Source organism: Silurus aristotelis (assembly GCF_946808225.1).
Source record: "Silurus aristotelis genome assembly, chromosome: 19".
Classification (NCBI taxonomy): Eukaryota; Metazoa; Chordata; class Actinopteri; order Siluriformes; family Siluridae; genus Silurus; species Silurus aristotelis.
This window is the reverse complement of record NC_139592.1, coordinates 14,033,397-14,051,400: the sequence shown is the minus strand read 5'-3', so window position 1 is coordinate 14,051,400 and position 18,004 is coordinate 14,033,397. Positions and strand designations below refer to the sequence as shown.

The window sequence follows — 18,004 nt, the reverse complement described above, 5'->3', positions numbered from 1 at the left end:
AAGTGATTTAGAGGACAGAGTGGATTGAGAGACTTGCCAATTATTCACATGTTCTTGTCAGCATTTGTCCACTAGTAAAGCTCATTCACAGCTCATTCGATATGGGTTCACTTGAAAAGTGTCTAATATCACTGGATGACTTTACATAAGGGTAAAAGACAGATGCCTCCTGAGATTCTGAATTTCCTGGCAAGCCCGCTGACCGCTGTGACCTTAATTTGCCACATTACGATAAATGACATTATCCTGAAAAAAACATAGGTAAAAGAAAAGACCCATGTCTTGCTTAAATTGGAGTTCTGTGAATATGCAATGTTGCAGCAGGAAGCATTGCAGTTTTACATCTTGAGAATATTGGGTTCAGTCTTGTGGTTTGTTGACTGCCTGTTTGAATAGTTTCATGTTCATTCACTTGTCACTCAGTTCAATATATATATATATATATATATATATATATATATATATATATATATATATATATATATATATATATATATATATATGTGTGTATAGATAGATAGATAGATAGATAGATAGATAGATAGATAGATAGATAGATAGATAGATAGACACAACGTTTGTACGGAGTAAGTGAACATGTCAAAACTGTGTCCAAAGTGTTAATATTTTGTGTGAGCACTACTGTGCACTGCCTTAATCCTTCTGGGCATAGAATTCACCAGAGCTGCACCGGTTGTTGCTGTGATCCTCTTCCACTCCTCCATAATGACCTTCCACTTAAGGATGCCTCATAGGTGCTTAATAGGGTTCAGGTCTTGATACAAACCTGCCCACTTCATCACCTTCAGCTTCCTCATTGGTGGTGTGTTGTCGTTATTATGTTGGAAAACTGCCAGGTCAAGTTGTCTTCAGCAAACTGTTTGTGCCCTTTCTTGTGAGCCAGCTTCAGAAGAGGCTTCATTAAAAATCATTAAAACGTTTATTTATGTTAATAATTCTATATAAAAAAGTGAAACTTGTATATTAGATAGTGTTTATTCAAGTGTTTATTTCTTTATTTTTAATGATTTTTTGCTCACATTTAACAAAAGCGCACAAATCTAAAAAAAAATTTAATACTTCATAAGACCAATCTAAAAAACATTTTTAGTAAATTGTTGGCCTTCTGGAAAGTATGTTAATTTACTGTATATGTACTCAATACTTGGTAGGGGCTCCTTTTGCTTTAATTACTGCCTTAATTCGGCATGGAATGGAGGTAACCGGTCTGTGACACTGCTCAGGTGGTATGGAAGCTCAGGTTTCTTTGACAGTGGCCTTCAGCTCATTTTAGTTTTTTTGGTCTCTTGTTTATCAACCCACATAGCAATTTTTCTTTGGCCCAGCTCCGGCCCACACACCCAGCTTTTGCTTGGCCCACATACCGCAATGAATTACGGTCCTAGTGTGGACCAGGTCTGGATTCCAGACAAGGGCCACACATGGGCCATAACTGGCCCAAGTCTCAGCCAAGTTAAATACCCATACCTGGTCCTAAATGACATCTGGCCCATGTTTTTCGTGAGCCACTTAAAAAACAGTACCACCTCTGCCAAACCGGGCCATGTTTGGCCCACATGCTGTATGCCAGTGCCAGATTAATGCCAGCTGTGCCAGATGAATGCCAAATCTGGGCCAAATTTGTTTGCTGACTGGGAATTTCCTCTTGGCAATACCCCATAGATTCTCTATGGGGTTCAGGTCTGGTGAGTTTGCTGGCCAGTCAAGCACACCAACACCATGGTCATTTAACCAACTTTTGGTGCTTTGGGCAGTGTGGGCAGATGTCAAATCCTGCTGGAAAATAAAATCAGCATCTCCATTAGGCTGGTCAGCCGAGGGAAGCAGGAAGTGCTCGAAAAACTTCCTGGTAGACGGCGGTGCTGACCTTAGACTTGATAAAACACAGTGGACCAACACCAGCAGATGACACCACTCCCCAAACCACCACTGACTGTGCAAACTTTACACTGGACCTCAAGCAACTTGGATTATGTGCCTCTGCTCTTTTCCTTCAGACTCTGGGACCTCTTCTTTCATCTGAAAAGACGACTTTGGCCCACTGAGCAACAGACCAGTCATTTTTGTCCTTTGCCCAGTTAAGATACTTGGGATTGATACAGGGAATGTGTCACTTGTAGCCCATGGATACGTCTGTGCGTGGTGGCTCTTGAAGCACTGACTCCAGCTGCAGTCCACTCTTTGTGAATCTCCCTAAATTCTTGAATGGGCTTCATTTCACCCTTTTTTACCACATTCTTTTTTTTTTTTTACTTTCATTCAACTTTCTGACTACTCTAAAATGTATCCAAGTTTAATTTCTATAGTATTCTTCTATATCGTCTATAGTATCTTCTTGAGAAGATTGTCCAATGTCCAATGCTTTAAGCACTGAGCTACCCTAGCTGTTTGTTTATAATAAAAAACTTTTCATTCATAGAAAGATAAATTCTGATCTATAGAATCATTTACATGGAACGTTTCCTCTACAGTGTTATACTGCACCTGCTTACAAACTGGACGAAAAAAATATATTAACAAGAAACTTATGAAAATAGCTACTGATTCAAATGTACAGTAAAGCTATTAAAGAATACCATGAATAAATAAAGAGATCACCAGAGTTCATACAGAAATACACATCATATCATAACAGGTTTTAAAGTGCTTTGGAGTGCCACAAAACATGTGATAAAGTCAGCATGACACATATGAATTAGATTAGATGCCAATACTACATACTACAATGTTACAAAAACACTTCCTCATCTCAAAACATACATGCACTCACCAAAACAGACATTATGCAACATGCAGACTCAGACAAATAGTGCAATTTTTTTTCTTCAGTATCAATGTTCAGAGAGTGCTTTACCCTCGGTCGGGGCCTGATTTGGTCAAATTCAGCACGTGTCAGCACTGTTCTTTAAACTTCATCACACAGGCGCTGCATGAACACTCTAACCTAACCTGCAATCCATGACCTGGTGGTGCACTGTAGCAAGCACACACACAAAAACCCCCAAAAAACAAAACAAAACAAAAAAACCCAGATGAAAAAAACAGGAAAATGTACATGTTTAGCTTTATGAGATTGTATATCTAATAGAGAGCCTGTACTAGCTTTAATATCTTTGCCTCATTTCTGTGTTGTAAGTAGATTTGGTCTTGATCGGTTAGCTTTATCATATTTATTGCAAGAGAATTAAAAGATAAAGACATGAAAATAAGTGATAAAGTCTGGTGGCTGCATTTTCGCTGCAGTGAGCAGGTTGCTGGTGAGGTTTGGATTTTTCTAAATGATCACTTTTATTCTATGGTAAAAAAAAAAAAATTCTGTTGATAGTGGTCTCTTTTAGGATGTCGAAGTAAATAACACTGGGTTTGGTAAAGTAATAATATTTGGTTTTATATCCTTTACTTGCCATAACTTTATGAAGCTGGGGACTATTGCATTCTTCTTTCATGGTGCTTTCACAGGCTTGTATTAGAACTTCTTCTAGCTGTTTGTTTCTCTTTAGTCTCCTTACCAGACCATGAACTGCTCAATTGGGCTAATAAAGTCTTCTGCTGTATCAGCAATTTATTTTGAGTCATTATCATGATCAGCATGATGAATTTCCCTCTAATTAGAGTGGATATATTTAGCTATAAATGGTCATACAGTATATAAATGCAGTAACCAAAGGCCTATAAACATTAAGAGTTATTAACTGTTTCAACAAGGTAACAAGACACCTTTAACAAGAAACACCTGTAGGTAACATGTTGCAGTAAATAGCAACAAATTCAAGCTGACATTCTGATCTACTGTCCCATATTTGTCTTCTGATTTCAAACCCAAATATTCTCAAAACGTTCGGAGGGAACCGCATGTTGTGGTCTTCATAGCAACATGCTGTACATACAGTTTTAGTCTGGAAATATATTTGCAGCCTTGACAAAAAAACAAAAAACAAACATAATATACCCTGGCACATGAACTGTTTGTATTTTCTATATATTCTCCAGGTTATATGGCTATGTTTTATTTTGCAAAAATAAATGCATACAATGAAAGTGCCACCTTGTGGTAAATCTTGACTTGTAACCGCCTGACCGATTTCATTAGACCTGATTTTACTAAATTCCTTTGCACAGTATATTGTATATTACTATATATATATATATATATATATATATATATATATATATATATATATATATATATATATATATATATATATACCATATAATATTACCTACTGCACATTCTGTACATTAATCACCCTCACGACTGTATACATGGACCTCATACCCTATTTATCTTACTGCTATTTTTTGTAAATAGGCCACTTATGCACTTCTGGTTAGATGCTAACTGCATTTAATTGGCTCTGTACATGTACCTTGCACAATGGCAATAAAATTGAATCTAATCCAATCCAATCCAATCCAATCTAATTTAATCTAATCTAATCTATAATTCCCTCTCCATTCGAGAAAATTGTAAATACTGAAAGTTTCCTGTATGAAAACAACCTATTTTCTGAACATGTTACCCAATAATTTATTTTACTGTACTGCAGGCATCATTATGTAAAATAATGAAAATTATTCAAACTGCAGGCCAATGCTATAATACTCATTTCAGAAACACACCAAAATATAAGGATGTTTAAAATAAATTTGTACTTTATTATTATTATTTTTTCGTTCTTTAAAGCAAATAGTACTGTGATAGTTAATAAAAGTTATGATCATTCTGTGATGTTCTATACAACATACTCCACTAAAACAATTCCTATTTGGCCGTAAATGTAGACATCTAAGGAGTTTAAATTGTATGTTGAGTAGATTTTCAGCGAGTACTATAACCTAGTGGATTGAGTAAACTGGGAGCAATAAAAACCCTGTAGCACCAAAAGTACTCCAAAGTTTAGAAACTGTGGCTTAAATCTGTCAGCCTTTTATGAGTTGGGTTAAATTGGGTGGCGTTTTCTTGTCTTTAGTTTGTGTTTTTCACATTTTGACATGTCACTACTCTGAGCTTTATTTTTATAAGTTAATTTTCCTATGATCGAATGCTGCTTTGGTGTCATGGTCTACTATCACACAACGAATTATGCTTCTATTAAAAACTCTGTTCTCATTATCATGTACAGTGTCTACGCCTGACATTGGGTACATATCTTAAAGCAAAATCATATATTTCCATACGCACTTGCTAGTGATAATAGTGCATTAACATCTCAGCAATATCATTACAGCAGCTTTTCATGCACTTCATCTTGTATAAAAATGAATACACTTAATATTATTACATTTAAAACATTGTGTACAGGTCATATACCAAGACATTTTTATGCATGATAATGTCTTTAATCCTCACTAGACTTTTAGGTAAAATCTGAATCACATGCTGTACATGGAAGAACATATGTACATTATATACAAACAGGATATATATATATATATATATATATATATATATATATATATATATATATATATATAGATATATATATATATAGAGAGAGAGAGAGCTAATACACGTGATTAATGTGGTCATGAAGCTCAATTCTCAGCTGCTTAAAACTTGGCCGATCCCCTGCCTGATCGCTCCAACAGGACTCCATAATCTTGGAGATGAACTGAGGACATTTGGGAGGAGCAGGCATCCTATAGCCACCTTTCAGCTCCGCAAGTAGAGCTCTTTTACTGGTTCCTACCAAATGCAAAACAACAACAACAAAAGATTTTGTTTAAATTTTAACACCTAATTTATTTATGTAAAAAAATCAGTCTGTTAACAAAATGACACAACTGACAGAATTAATGTTGACTGCAAGAAAATGATTTGCATTGTGCTTACTCTGACCTAAAACCACAACTTATAATATCTATGTACTAGTAATACGTTTTGGAAAAGAAATCCAAGAAAGCAGATTAGAGTTTACCTGGATACGGATTTGCACCATACGAATAAATCTCATACAAGAGAATGCCAAAAGACCAGACATCGGATTTATTTGAGAAAAGGCCATGCTCGATGGCTTCAGGAGCTGTCCATTTGAAAGGTATCTTTGTATCATTTGACAAGTAGAATGGCTCCTGCAAGCGCAATATAACAAACAGTGAAAACAAAAATGGCTTTCCCAAGTCAGGGAACAGTTTCCAGTTGACAGCAAAAGCAAACTAGCAACATTTTATCTGAGTTTCTTTTGTTTGTTGATTTTGTTTTATAAAGTAGGAATACAGTGTTGCTGCTAATAATCAAAGTGTTCTTTTAGTGCAATTTCATTATAAACGCTGCATGATTGTGAACATGTGTTTTAGAAGGATGAAGAAAATGGGAAATGAACATACAAATAAAGTTTTTAGTTAATCACCTTATTTGTTTGTTTCTTAATGCAGAATACCTAACACACATTTCTAGTCTTAATAAATCGTAATCATATCTGTATTTGTTTAAAATTGTTCAATTTGAAGATTTTATTTATATTCAGTCACATCTTTAATAAGTGTTCTGACGGCTCGATACATAAGTAATAAACACTGGTATATTGAACCACTTTACACACTTCCGTGCTTAATTCAAATTTACAATCAGTTCTTTATATACCGGATCATCATTTGGATTGTGAAAGTGGTATGTTTGAAAGTGGAAAACAAAACATTACAGCATTAATATCTAACTGAGTGGCAAATATAGTATAGACAGAGAAAAGAATCACAAAATCACAAAATAAAATTTAGTTTTTACCAAATATGTCCAAGCTAAAATACTTTACCAATATACCAAAAAAAAAATTAAGCATCCTATAGCACAGAAGGGTCTATTGAATATTATAATAGTTACAGCCTATAACATCTACTGCTGCAGCATAATGTACAAACTCCAATTAAATATTTACAAAGATAAAATATTTAGCAAAAATCACCTTGACAAATCGGGCTAAACCAAAGTCAGCCACTTTGCACAGATACCCTTCACTAACAAGTACATTGCGAGCTGCCAGGTCTCTGTGAATACTATTGTTAGTCTCCAGGTAAGTCATCCCATCCGCCACCTGGAATGCCATGTTAGTCAGGATTTCAGGGTCTAAAGCGTTGCCCTCTGGACCTCATAAATGCAAACAGAGTAGAGGAAAAAAATTGATTTAAAAAATAATTTACAGCTCGAGCCAATATATTTTACAGCTGCGTTGACAGTAAAACACACTATTTCCCAAAAGGTTACCATTTTTAAAAGGATGAACAGGGTTATCGATTAAAGTGCTCAGAAAGTCTAAGCCTCTTGTGCTTTTTTCATTACTGTTGCTCAAACAATAAGACTGAGAATAAAAACTTACTACGGAGCAAATTCTGCAGGTTTCCCTTCTCCATGTACTCAGTGATGATGTAATAGGGGGCCGAGGACGTGCATATTGCGAACAGTGAAATAAGGTGGTTGTGACGCAACCGTTTCAAAACCTCAACCTCCATGTGAAAAGTTTTCTGGTTCAGAGACTCTGAGTGGGAGACACAGAAAATAATAGTAAACATAAAATGCTTTATTTTCATGCCATAGTTTGTGTCCATCTTTGTATCACCGGAAATCAATGCAAAGTTTTTCTCACTAATCAGCTTCATCCTATGATATAAAGAGCTGTGGTCTCTTCTAACATGATAATTCTTCCATTAACAGGATGTAAGGGTTCACTGAATGAATATGGAAAAGTACACGTTGGTGTTTTTAACTAAGGAAAGGCTGTTAATTAAGTCAGGTGTGCTGGGAGCAAGAAAGCACGGAAATTTGCAGGACAATGTCCACCAGGACCAGAAATGGGAAGTTTGCCGTAGTTTAAATTAACATAATGCAGTTTCGGGATTAAAGTTCATCACTAGTCAAATCTCAAGACTGCGAGAAAGCCACTAAACTGTCAAACCCCCAATTGTTCTACTTTCTAGGTATGAGATGATACGCTAAAGCCACAAAGAGAAATACTAACACTGTGTTCATGAGATACTATTTATACAAAACAATTACTTATTTATCATTCATTCATTCATTTTCTCCCGCTTATCCGTAATTCGGGTCGCGGGGGCAGCAGTCTAAGCAGGCCCCCGCCTTCGACTGCTGCCCAATCCTCACAGAACCGTCCCCTACGGTCCCTCCTGCAGGTGGTGAGCCCACGGGAAGAATTACTTATTTATTTGTTTGTTTATTTGTTTATATATTAATTAATTTAGTTATCTAATAAGCAAATTATGTTGCAGCAACTACTGATGTGTGTATATATATATATATATATATATATATATATATATATATATATATATATATATATATATATATATATATATATATATATATATATATATATATATATATATAGTTAAATCTATTCTGAAGAAAAATCTGCTGAATTCTTTCACAGTGCCCCCGGAAAGTATTTACAGAGCTTTACATTTTTCACTTTTTGTTATGTTACAGCATTATTTTAAATTAGATAAAATTCATTATTTTCCTCAAAACTCTACAAACATACCCAATAATGACAGCGTGAAAGAAGTTGAAATCTTTGCAAATGTATTACAAATAAAAAATGAAAAAAAAAAAATAATAATCACATGTAAATAAGAATTCACAGCCTTTGTCAAAATTAAACTCAGGTGCATCCTGTTTCCACTGTTGATGGATGAGAAAAATGTCTGCATCATTAAACGTCCCGATGAGCACAGTGGCCTCCATCATCCTTAAATAGAAGTAGTTTGGAGACACCAATACTCTTCCTAGAGCGGGCCGCCCGGTCAAACTAAGCGATCGGGAGAGAAGGGCCTTAGTCCGTGAGGTGACCAAGAACTAAATGGTCACTCTGAAAAAGCTCCAGTGTTTCTCTATTGAAAGAGAAGAACCTTTCAGAAGAACAAGCCACTCCTCAGTAAAAGGTACATGACAGTCCGCCTGTAATTTGCCAAAAGTCACCTGAAGGACTCTCAGACCATCAGTAACAAAATTCTCTGGTCTGATGAAACAAAGATTAAACTCTTTGGCCTGAATGCCAAACGTCATGTTTGGAGGAAACCAGGCACCACTCATCACCTGTCCAATACCATCCCTACAGTAGAGCATGGTGGTGGCAGCAACATGCTGTGGGGATGTTTTTAAGCGGCAGGAACTGGAAGACTAGTCAGGATTGAGGGAAATATGAATGCAGCAATGTACAGTGACATCCTTAATGAACGCCTGCTCCAGAGCGCTCTGACGGTTAATCTTTCAACAGGAAAACAACTCTAAGCACACAGCCAAGATAACAAAGGAGTGGCTACAGGACAACTTTGTGAATGTCCGTGAGTGGCCCAGCCAGAGCCCAGACTTGAACCCCAAGAAACATGCTTTAAACATTTACTCAAAAAAACTTGAGGCTGTAATTGGTGCCAAAGCTGCTTCAACAAAGTATTGCGCAAAGGCTGTGAATACTTATGTACATATTATTTCTTTTTGTTTAGTAATAAACCTGCAAAGATTTCAACATTTCACATTGTAATTGTGGGGTATTTATTGTAGAATATTTTAGGAAAATAATGAATTTAATGCATTTTGGAATTAGGCTGTAACTAAATGTGTTAAAAGTAAATGTGTAAAATAAACTTAAAATCGTTTATTTTACACATTTACTTTTAACACATTTAGTTACAGCCTTATGTGTTAAAATGTGTTAAAAGTAAATGTGTTAAAAGTAAATGTGTAAAATAAACTTTAAATCGTTTTCCCCACCAGGGGGCAGCACGTTTACAAATTAGATAGAGCGTCTAGGGAGCAATGAGAAGCGGACACCAAATTGCCACAAGTGTTTCCAAATGTAAGCTGTTGCTGATCCAAGCTAAAGTTTAATTATTTAAGGCACCTCCTAATATCTGAAAGGCGACAGATGGCTAAGATGAGATAGCTAGCATGTTTAATTAACCAAAGCCTTCCACAAAATGACAGGTGATGAGTTGGCTTGGCATGCTTAATGCCTACAATAACTTTAATTACATCTTATAAGATAACATCTTAAAACAAGATACTGCACATGGCCATCTTTTGGCATTTAAATGACATAATCATGTCCAATGGACAGGATTGTTTCTGAACAGCAATTTTATCTGATCCACATTTGAGCAATACAGGCTAGATAAGAAATTGTATTTTTATGAATATAAAATAATGTTCGACAGCTGAATCCATCCTTCCCATTTCTACCTAGCAGCAATGCACAAACTGGATGTTTATGTACCACATATGTCATGACCTTTTCACACCAGTTCGGATGGCTCATTTAACAAATGCATGCGTCTGCCATTATTAATTGTTGCAAAATACTGAATCCAACCACTTTGTTTCAAATTAACTGAAAGTAATAACCCATCACAGTTTACGTGTTTTGCACATAACACTGAATAAACCAGTGCTAACTTACTTGCTGGTACTCCACTGTATACTGTATATGCAACTGCTGATACTTTCGATGTGCTCGAGTCTCACAACCTCCTTTCACATCTCTCAGCAAAACCATCTGAATTACTTTCACTCACGAGAGCATGCTTCTCTTCAACAGGCCAATCTCTCACAACCTACACTGACTCATAAGTTCTCTGCAGCTGAAGATGCATGCAAATTTTGGAAACTGACTACCTTCAGAAAAGCCAATTCGTCATTCTCCACTGTTTGAATTTATTGGATGCGATTACACTCCGTCTTTTACTGCAGTTTGTGAATGTCACGCTAAGCACTCTAATACTAGATCTGTAGGTAATGCCCATGCTGATTCAGTGGAAAAGAAAACAGCATTGCATTGTTTCCTACCAGCACTTCAGATATCCAAGATTTTGTGTTGATTAACACTGACATACTTTTCAAATTACAGGAATGTACCGTACTGCAGTTGGTAAGATTTATTCCATTATTGTTTGTATTATTTTCATATTTGTACAGATCTGTATTTGTATTTCTTTTTAACGGTTTTAGTTTCATCCCAGTAATGTTTCTTAGGCTATGGGAGTATGTTGTTAAAGTTTTGCGTGTCCTTTTTTTTTTTTAAGTGGGAGAATGATTACTGGAACACCTCCAGTGCTCTTGGTTCCAAGATTATAAATGTATAATATAGATAATAATAATATTATAAGACCCAGTCTGTGAATGAGGCCAATAGATGCGTGGTTAAATTGAGTGTGTTTATGCTGATTATGTGCAAATAAGATGATGGTAGTGTCCTGTAGTGTTGCTCTTGGAACTGTTTTTTTTATTTTTTATTTGTGACTTTTATTGGAATCCTTCCTTTAGCTATAGCTAATAGCCATCTTGTGGGGTTTTTTATCCCCAAAAAGCTGAAGCCATTGCCTACTGATGAACTGATGATATTTCCTTTCCTTACATTAGTTATGTTGTTTGACTACTGACTTTGTAGAGTATATTTTATTAAAGAGATCTAATTAATTTTTGATGTAATGATTTATTTGTGAAAGATTTTGTAGGAGAAAAAAGAACTACGGGGTGATGACATAGGCCAGTATGATTGTTTTGTACAGGTATGATGGAAGAAAGACTTTTAGAATTGTATTTTTACTGGGTTGCATGCATTTATTCTATTTATTTAAATTTTTTTAAGTGCTTTAGCCCCAGACTGTGAAGGCATGCTAAAACTAATGGACATGTTCTGGCTCTCCCTTCAGTTCACCTAGAGGAGGAGGCTAATGTCTACAGCTACCTTATCTTTTGCTGGCTGTCCAATCCTTTGAGTTTATTGATGCATGAAATCTGCTACACAACAACTTAATAACTGCACTGCTACCAGTCGAATTGTGTTAAAAATCCTCGCACAGATCTTCGTTAGGATTCACTTCCCTCTATGCGCTTGCCCTTTTTGCCGAAACTGATACATGGGTCAGATCATGTTTCAAAAGGGGGTATGGAGGCACCAATAAGGAGCAACTGTCTTCTCGGTATTTCCCGACAAATTGACCAAATACTGTGTAATTTGTATTCAGCACTACACACCACACGTAGAACAATTAGCACACCCAACTCCAGACTTTCCATTTGAACAAATTGTGTTGGATTGGCACTCTGACAGAGCGATCCATAAAATGATAAAACTCAAGGCTTATACCTAGAGTATATTAACTGCTTAAACAAACAATCTAACAGAGTACCATCTGGGGGAAAAACCCACATGCCAATCACATGCTCACATCTAGATGTAAATATCAGCAAATATAATCATATCTTTAGATCTTCATTGTATAAAATATCTGGCTTTTCTGTGTAATACTTTTGGAGGTGAATGTATAATGTAAAATACACGTTTCCAACAATCATATTTTGTATATTTTCTCATTATACCCAAGTAAAATTTAGATTGTATTTAGATGCGAATTTCACCTATATTAGTCATAGACACGTGTTAACTTGCGTTCCTTACCACGGACAAGCAACCCGCAGTAACAGACTGCGTGTATAGAGATTATTTTAAAGTGACTATATATATATATCTGCCCTGAATCCTGGCCAATGTGAAAATGTTAAGCAGCGGTGTATTACAGGCTGTTTCACTATTATTTTGAGACTGTTTTCCTTTGAAACTTGTGCAACATCACTTCCTTCTGATCAGCTTAATTTTGTGGCCTTTTAAGTAAGCATGCATTGGTGCAGTTAAGTTCCCACTTTTTAGGTGTTTTTTTATGTTTTGTATGTAACTACCTCTGATGTTTCTGCCTAGTGTGTAAGAAGAGGTAGAGCTCATAACGAATATAATCAAATGTAGAAAATCCACTGTACTAGAAAAGCAATTTGCACTGCAGGTGAAATCCTTTTAACATTTATAGGTACAGAGAAACTATAACTAAAAGGAAAAATCCAGCCAACTGAAAAATGTAAATTTGTTAAAATGTATTTGGGTATATATGTTTAAAAAAGTTTATCTGGCATTAAACAAAGAAATTGGATTAGCATAAATATAGCCATAAAGCAATAGAATTTAGCGAAACTTTATCTTAAGGTTATGGGGTAATTTGCACAGTGGCTGGATCTATGTGAGTGTCTGGCATGAGAGGACTGATGGCCTCGCTGGAGAGGTTCACCCTGACTGATACCCTGTTCCTGCTTTTTTATGAGGGAAGGAATGCAAAGTCCCATGCCATGCTCCTGCCAGAATGCCAATGGGGTGAGCACCCATACCATGTCCCAGCCCAGGGCCAACAAGGAGGCCTTCCATTCCATGTTGGACAGCACAGCTTTCTTTCACGCCCTGCTCATGCCAGGGGACAGAGACCCAGCCTCAATCCATGACCTTCACAGCGGGGGGCAACAAGCAAAGACATTGCAAAGAAAATGGCTGCCTCAACAACCAGACTCTAGTATGGACTTTTAGCCCACAGAGGTTGGAGTACAAAGAAGGGACCTTAATATATGTTGTCAGAGACCCCCCAAACCCCCCCCCGCTCTCTGTCCCCAACCACCCAGCATTAAAATGTGCAGCAGCTGTGATGCTTGCTAAAATTTTTATGTTCCACATGCTTTTATTTTGGTTTGTGACACGTTTTTAAAATGTCATGTCTACTTCTGTCATTTTATTGTTTCTTTTGTTCACATTTCCCTGTTTACAATATTGTTTCTAGAATTATGTGTGTATTTATATCTGTGTGTGTGTGTGTGTGTGTGTGTTTGTTACTTCGCAAACTAACTCGTCTAGTTTCTACTGCGATTACCAAGCCATTTTTGTTCATGTTTCATGTGTTTCCTGGTTTCTGTTCTCATTTCATTTTCTTGTTCTCATTCACGGTTTTGCCCTTGTATTGTTGTCCGTTAATTGCTCTACCTTAGCCTATTTCACGTTCTGCCTGCCATTTTGGACTGTTATTTAAATAAACCCTCTTCCCTAGCATGTGTGTCCACTCTTTTGTGCATGCTTTTACCAACCTTCACCACATAATACAGTGGAAGGCACTGTGACTCAGGAGATATCATTTCATGCACAGAAAGGCTTTATTGATTTTTTTCTTTTTTTTTTTTTAATGCACAGAAACATCAGTTTTCTTTTGTAAGTGCTGTCACTTTAAAATCAGGCTGAAATTTATTAGCGGTTATATTGTATACTGTCTGATTATTACCCAGGAAATGATATGCAGGTATACTGACTTTTTCGAGTTTTAGCAAGCATACAGTTAAAAGATCCATATCTTTTTTTGTCCTCTATTAGCTGTACATATAAGGCGAATAATATTACTTAAATTCATGCGACAGCTTACCATTTTTCTTGAGAATTTTGATGGCCACCTGCGTATGGTTCTTCCACTTGCCCAGATAAACATCAGCAAAGTAACCACTGCCCAACTTGTCCTCCAAGGTGAAGTCCTCTTTGGGAAGTTCCCACATGTCTACTGTGGTGTGAGAAAGGTCCTGGGACACAGGCTTTCTCTGAAAAACAGGGTGTTACATATTTCCATATATTTATATGTCTATTTCAATGCAATCTGCACAGAAAAATATTAATGTACTAATAATGTACAAATGTAATTACAATTATTACTAATGTAATAATAAATGAACCTTTATTATTATTATTCATCATGTCTGCTTTGTATTTTGAAAAATGCTGTACGGTTTCTAATTACATAACAGCGAGAGTTAAAAAAAAAAAAAAGCACTTCCTCAACTGTTCTGTATTTTTGAGAAGACAAACAACAGGTCAGAATATAATGTAAAATGATGTGCAACATAAATGTAATTAGAAACCAAAAATTTTTTAAAAGTACAATTAAACACAGACAGAAAGCCTCACCCTGACACAAGGTTTCCCAAGTTTGTATGAAGGGGCCAGAGGATGACTCTGATAGTGTTGTACAAGATCCAGCAAACTTGAGAAGCAACATGATTCCTCCACGTAGAATCCCTTTTTAGACTGAAAGATCTTAAAGTGCTTTGATTTGTTTTTTACCTTAACTGATTCAAAAGGGGAAAAGAATTGAACAAAAAAAAAAAACAACAACAACAAAATAACAAATCAGAACAAAACAAAACAAAGACACAACAAAAAGATTTGGCAACATCGCAGTCTGAGAAACAACAGCTTACTGACAGGAAGTACATGCTCTATTAGATAATAAACAGTTGAATTCATAGATTTAACATCATAGTGATGTTGCTAGAGATAATGCATGCTCAAGCTATGATTGTTTTGTTTAGGCTGGAAGATGAATAACATCATAATCAAATAATCAAAATAAAAACAAAAGACAGTATAAAGCAAATAGCCTTTAAATACACACCCGAGATTACATGGCCCACATTGTCATTCTCACTGACTCGCAGCAGGAAAGCTCCCTCTTTGTTTTGACTTGTCAGGAGGTGACTGACACACTCAACCCGGTTCATTTTCCCAAAGAACCACCTAAAAAGTATAGTGTCATAATAAAGATATCAAATCACTGAGCATTTTAAAAGTTTGCACAGTTAAAAAGAGTGAAGAGATCTACGGTCCTATAATACACTGACCCCCACTAATATTAGAAACCTTGATCAATATGAGCAATAAAAGCTTTTTAAAAAACTGTCTTTTTTCTCTGAGAAGCTCTGAGTCTCCTTCTACAATGCCTGTTGAGGTTGGAGAATACATAGCAAGGGATCTGAGAACATTTCTCCAAACTCTCCAGACCCTTCACTTTTTCAAGGGCATGCTGGTGGACTCTCCTTTTCAATTCATACAACAGGGTTTCTATGGGATTCATGTCTGACTGGGATGGCCACATCAGGAGCTGAATTTGTGGTCATGTAGACCATTTTTTTGTTGATTATGGATTTCTCTGACCAGAGAACCTGATCTCATTTGAAGTTCCAGTAATGTCTGGGAAAGTGAAGATGTTAGGTTTTTTTCTGGATAAGATTACAGTCATTTTTCTTACTACCCTTCCAAAAACCTGTGGTGATGTAGGCGACGTTGGATTGTTATTTTGGAGACTTACTGACTCCAAGACACGACTAAATTCTGCAATTGTTTAGCTGTGATCCTTGGAACCTTTTTTAGCCACTCAAACCACCCACTTCACTTCATTGATTCATAACATTTACAATCGATTAGACCTACTTAATTATTGCCCTTGTGGTGGAAATGGGAATTGTTCAAAATGCTTTTGCTATTTTCTTAGTCACTTCCCATTTTGATAGTCAACAACCGTTTTGCCGCACATCACATCTATATTACTTGGTCTTACTTATTGTGATGAATGACTAAAGGGATTTGATAATATCCCCTTGAATGACTAAGGGTTGTAAAAGGCACTGTATGTCCAAAAAATTATTTGTTTACAAAAAATATTAAAACAAAACAAACCTAACCCTAGTTTTGGTCAGTAGCAAATGCTTCATCGTTATAACCCTGATAATAGTGGGTTGTGAACCACTGTTTTAAAATTAGAAAATTACAACCCCTTTGTTTATGATTCACACCAAAACACATACAAAGAATGGCTTTTAAGAGCTATAGTGTCTTTTGCGTTATACACGTCCACCATGCCACTATAAAAAGTGTTATCTCATGATTTATATCGACCTTGCACAGTTAAAAGATTATGTAATATCTTTTCAATATATATATATCTTTTTAATATATGTCCATGACTTATATTATGATTCCAGGACATATTGTATATCATATACAGTGGGTTTGTGCGAGTCAACATAAACTTACCATCGGAATCTAGAGTATTTGGGAATTTTTATTACATTATTCTCATAGTTTTACCACAATATGTCTACACATGTTATTTGTGTAGATTTGTGTGATTCTGACCTGAGTTCAACTGCTGGTTTGAGATAAACACTTTCATTTTAGTTAGACAATATGGTTCAAGTTAGACATAATACTTTAGATTAGACACTATACGGTTTAGATCTTGCACTTTTGTTTAGACATTGTGGTTTACTTTATACTTTGTGGTTTACATTGGACTTAATGGGTTAGATTAGACACTATAGTTTAAATTGGACACTTTAATTAGACAATGTTGTTTAAATCAGACATTGTAATTTAGATTGGGCACTTTCTGTTATTAACCTTTGTGGTTTAGATTAGACATGATGGTGTACATTAGACTATATGCTTTTCGATTACACATTGTGGTTTAAATTAGACACTTTCAAGTTACACATTATGGTTGAAATTAGACTTTAGGGTTTAGATTAGACTTTGTGGTTTAAATTAAACATGTTTAAATCAGACTTTATGGTTTAGATTAGACACTTTGGTTTAAATTGGACACTTTTAAATTATACTTTTTAGTTGCGATCAGACATTGTGATTTCAATTGGACTTTAAGGTTTAGATTAGACACTGTGGTTTGGATTAGACACTGTTTATAAATGAAGGCTTTATGGTTTACACTCTTACCTCGGGTTTTTTTTCCCCCACTTACCAGCTTGGGCAATGCGCAAAGCTTCCTTTCTGTGTGATTTCAGAAAGCGCATAAAGAGAAAGAAACGGATTATAAAGGGAAAAAAGGACGGAAAGTTAAACTCTCACGGTTGTGATGTAACCGAATCTGCGCGCTCCAGGTAATTGTGCGGCACGATTCCGGCGGCGAGCACGCAGCCGCTCGGGTCCAGTTTGGCGGCGGTCCACCAGTCCCCCGCGCGCCGCACGATGCGAAACCGATCTCCCGCGTCGAACGACAGCTCGTCTGTGTCACGCGCCTCGAAAGCCCATAGCGCCATGTACACTGCGCTGTCCCCCGACCCCTGAGTCCGATCCTCATTACTGTCTTCTTTTGTCTCGGGCTTATCGCGCTTTTCACTTTTTAACAGCCGGTCCCATAAAGCCCGGAGACACGGACACGATCTCTTCAAACACTCCTCCATGTGTTCCTCTACAGTGCGCTGTATGAAGGCGCGCTCCGGTTAAAAACGCACACACACACACACACACACACACACACACACACACACACACCCCCAACACACACCCACCCACAATTCAATTCAGAACACGCTTATCAGAGGGAAATG

At 36.4% G+C, this 18,004-nt stretch overlaps 1 protein-coding gene across 1 annotated transcript; it reads right to left on the bottom strand.

Moving 5' to 3' along the window:
• Positions 1–5,477: 5,477 nt before the first annotated feature.
• ptk6b (PTK6 protein tyrosine kinase 6b) lies at positions 5,478–17,950 on the bottom strand. Its single transcript, XM_083570205.1, has 8 exons — positions 17,523–17,950; positions 15,274–15,395; positions 14,787–14,947; positions 14,254–14,422; positions 7,335–7,493; positions 6,924–7,105; positions 5,940–6,093; positions 5,478–5,707 (listed from the first exon to the last, which is right to left on the bottom strand). Exons 1-8 carry the CDS (start codon positions 17,855–17,857, stop codon positions 5,526–5,528), a joined length of 1,464 nt encoding a protein of 487 aa, XP_083426331.1. The 5' UTR covers positions 17,858–17,950; the 3' UTR covers positions 5,478–5,525.
• Between the last annotated feature and the right edge of the window lie 54 nt (positions 17,951–18,004).

Excerpts from the sequence above, each read along its gene's own strand:
- ptk6b (XM_083570205.1), bottom strand. The coding sequence starts at position 17,857 with ATGGAGGAGTGTTTGAAGAGATCGTGTCCGTGTCTCCGGGCTTTATGG. Across the intron at positions 14,423-14,786 it reads TTGGGAAACCTTGTGTCAGG|AGAAAGCCTGTGTCCCAGGA; the intron begins GTGAGGCTTTCT and ends CCTGTTTTTCAG. Across the intron at positions 5,708-5,939 it reads TGGTGCAAATCCGTATCCAG|GAACCAGTAAAAGAGCTCTA; the intron begins GTAAACTCTAAT and ends TGCATTTGGTAG.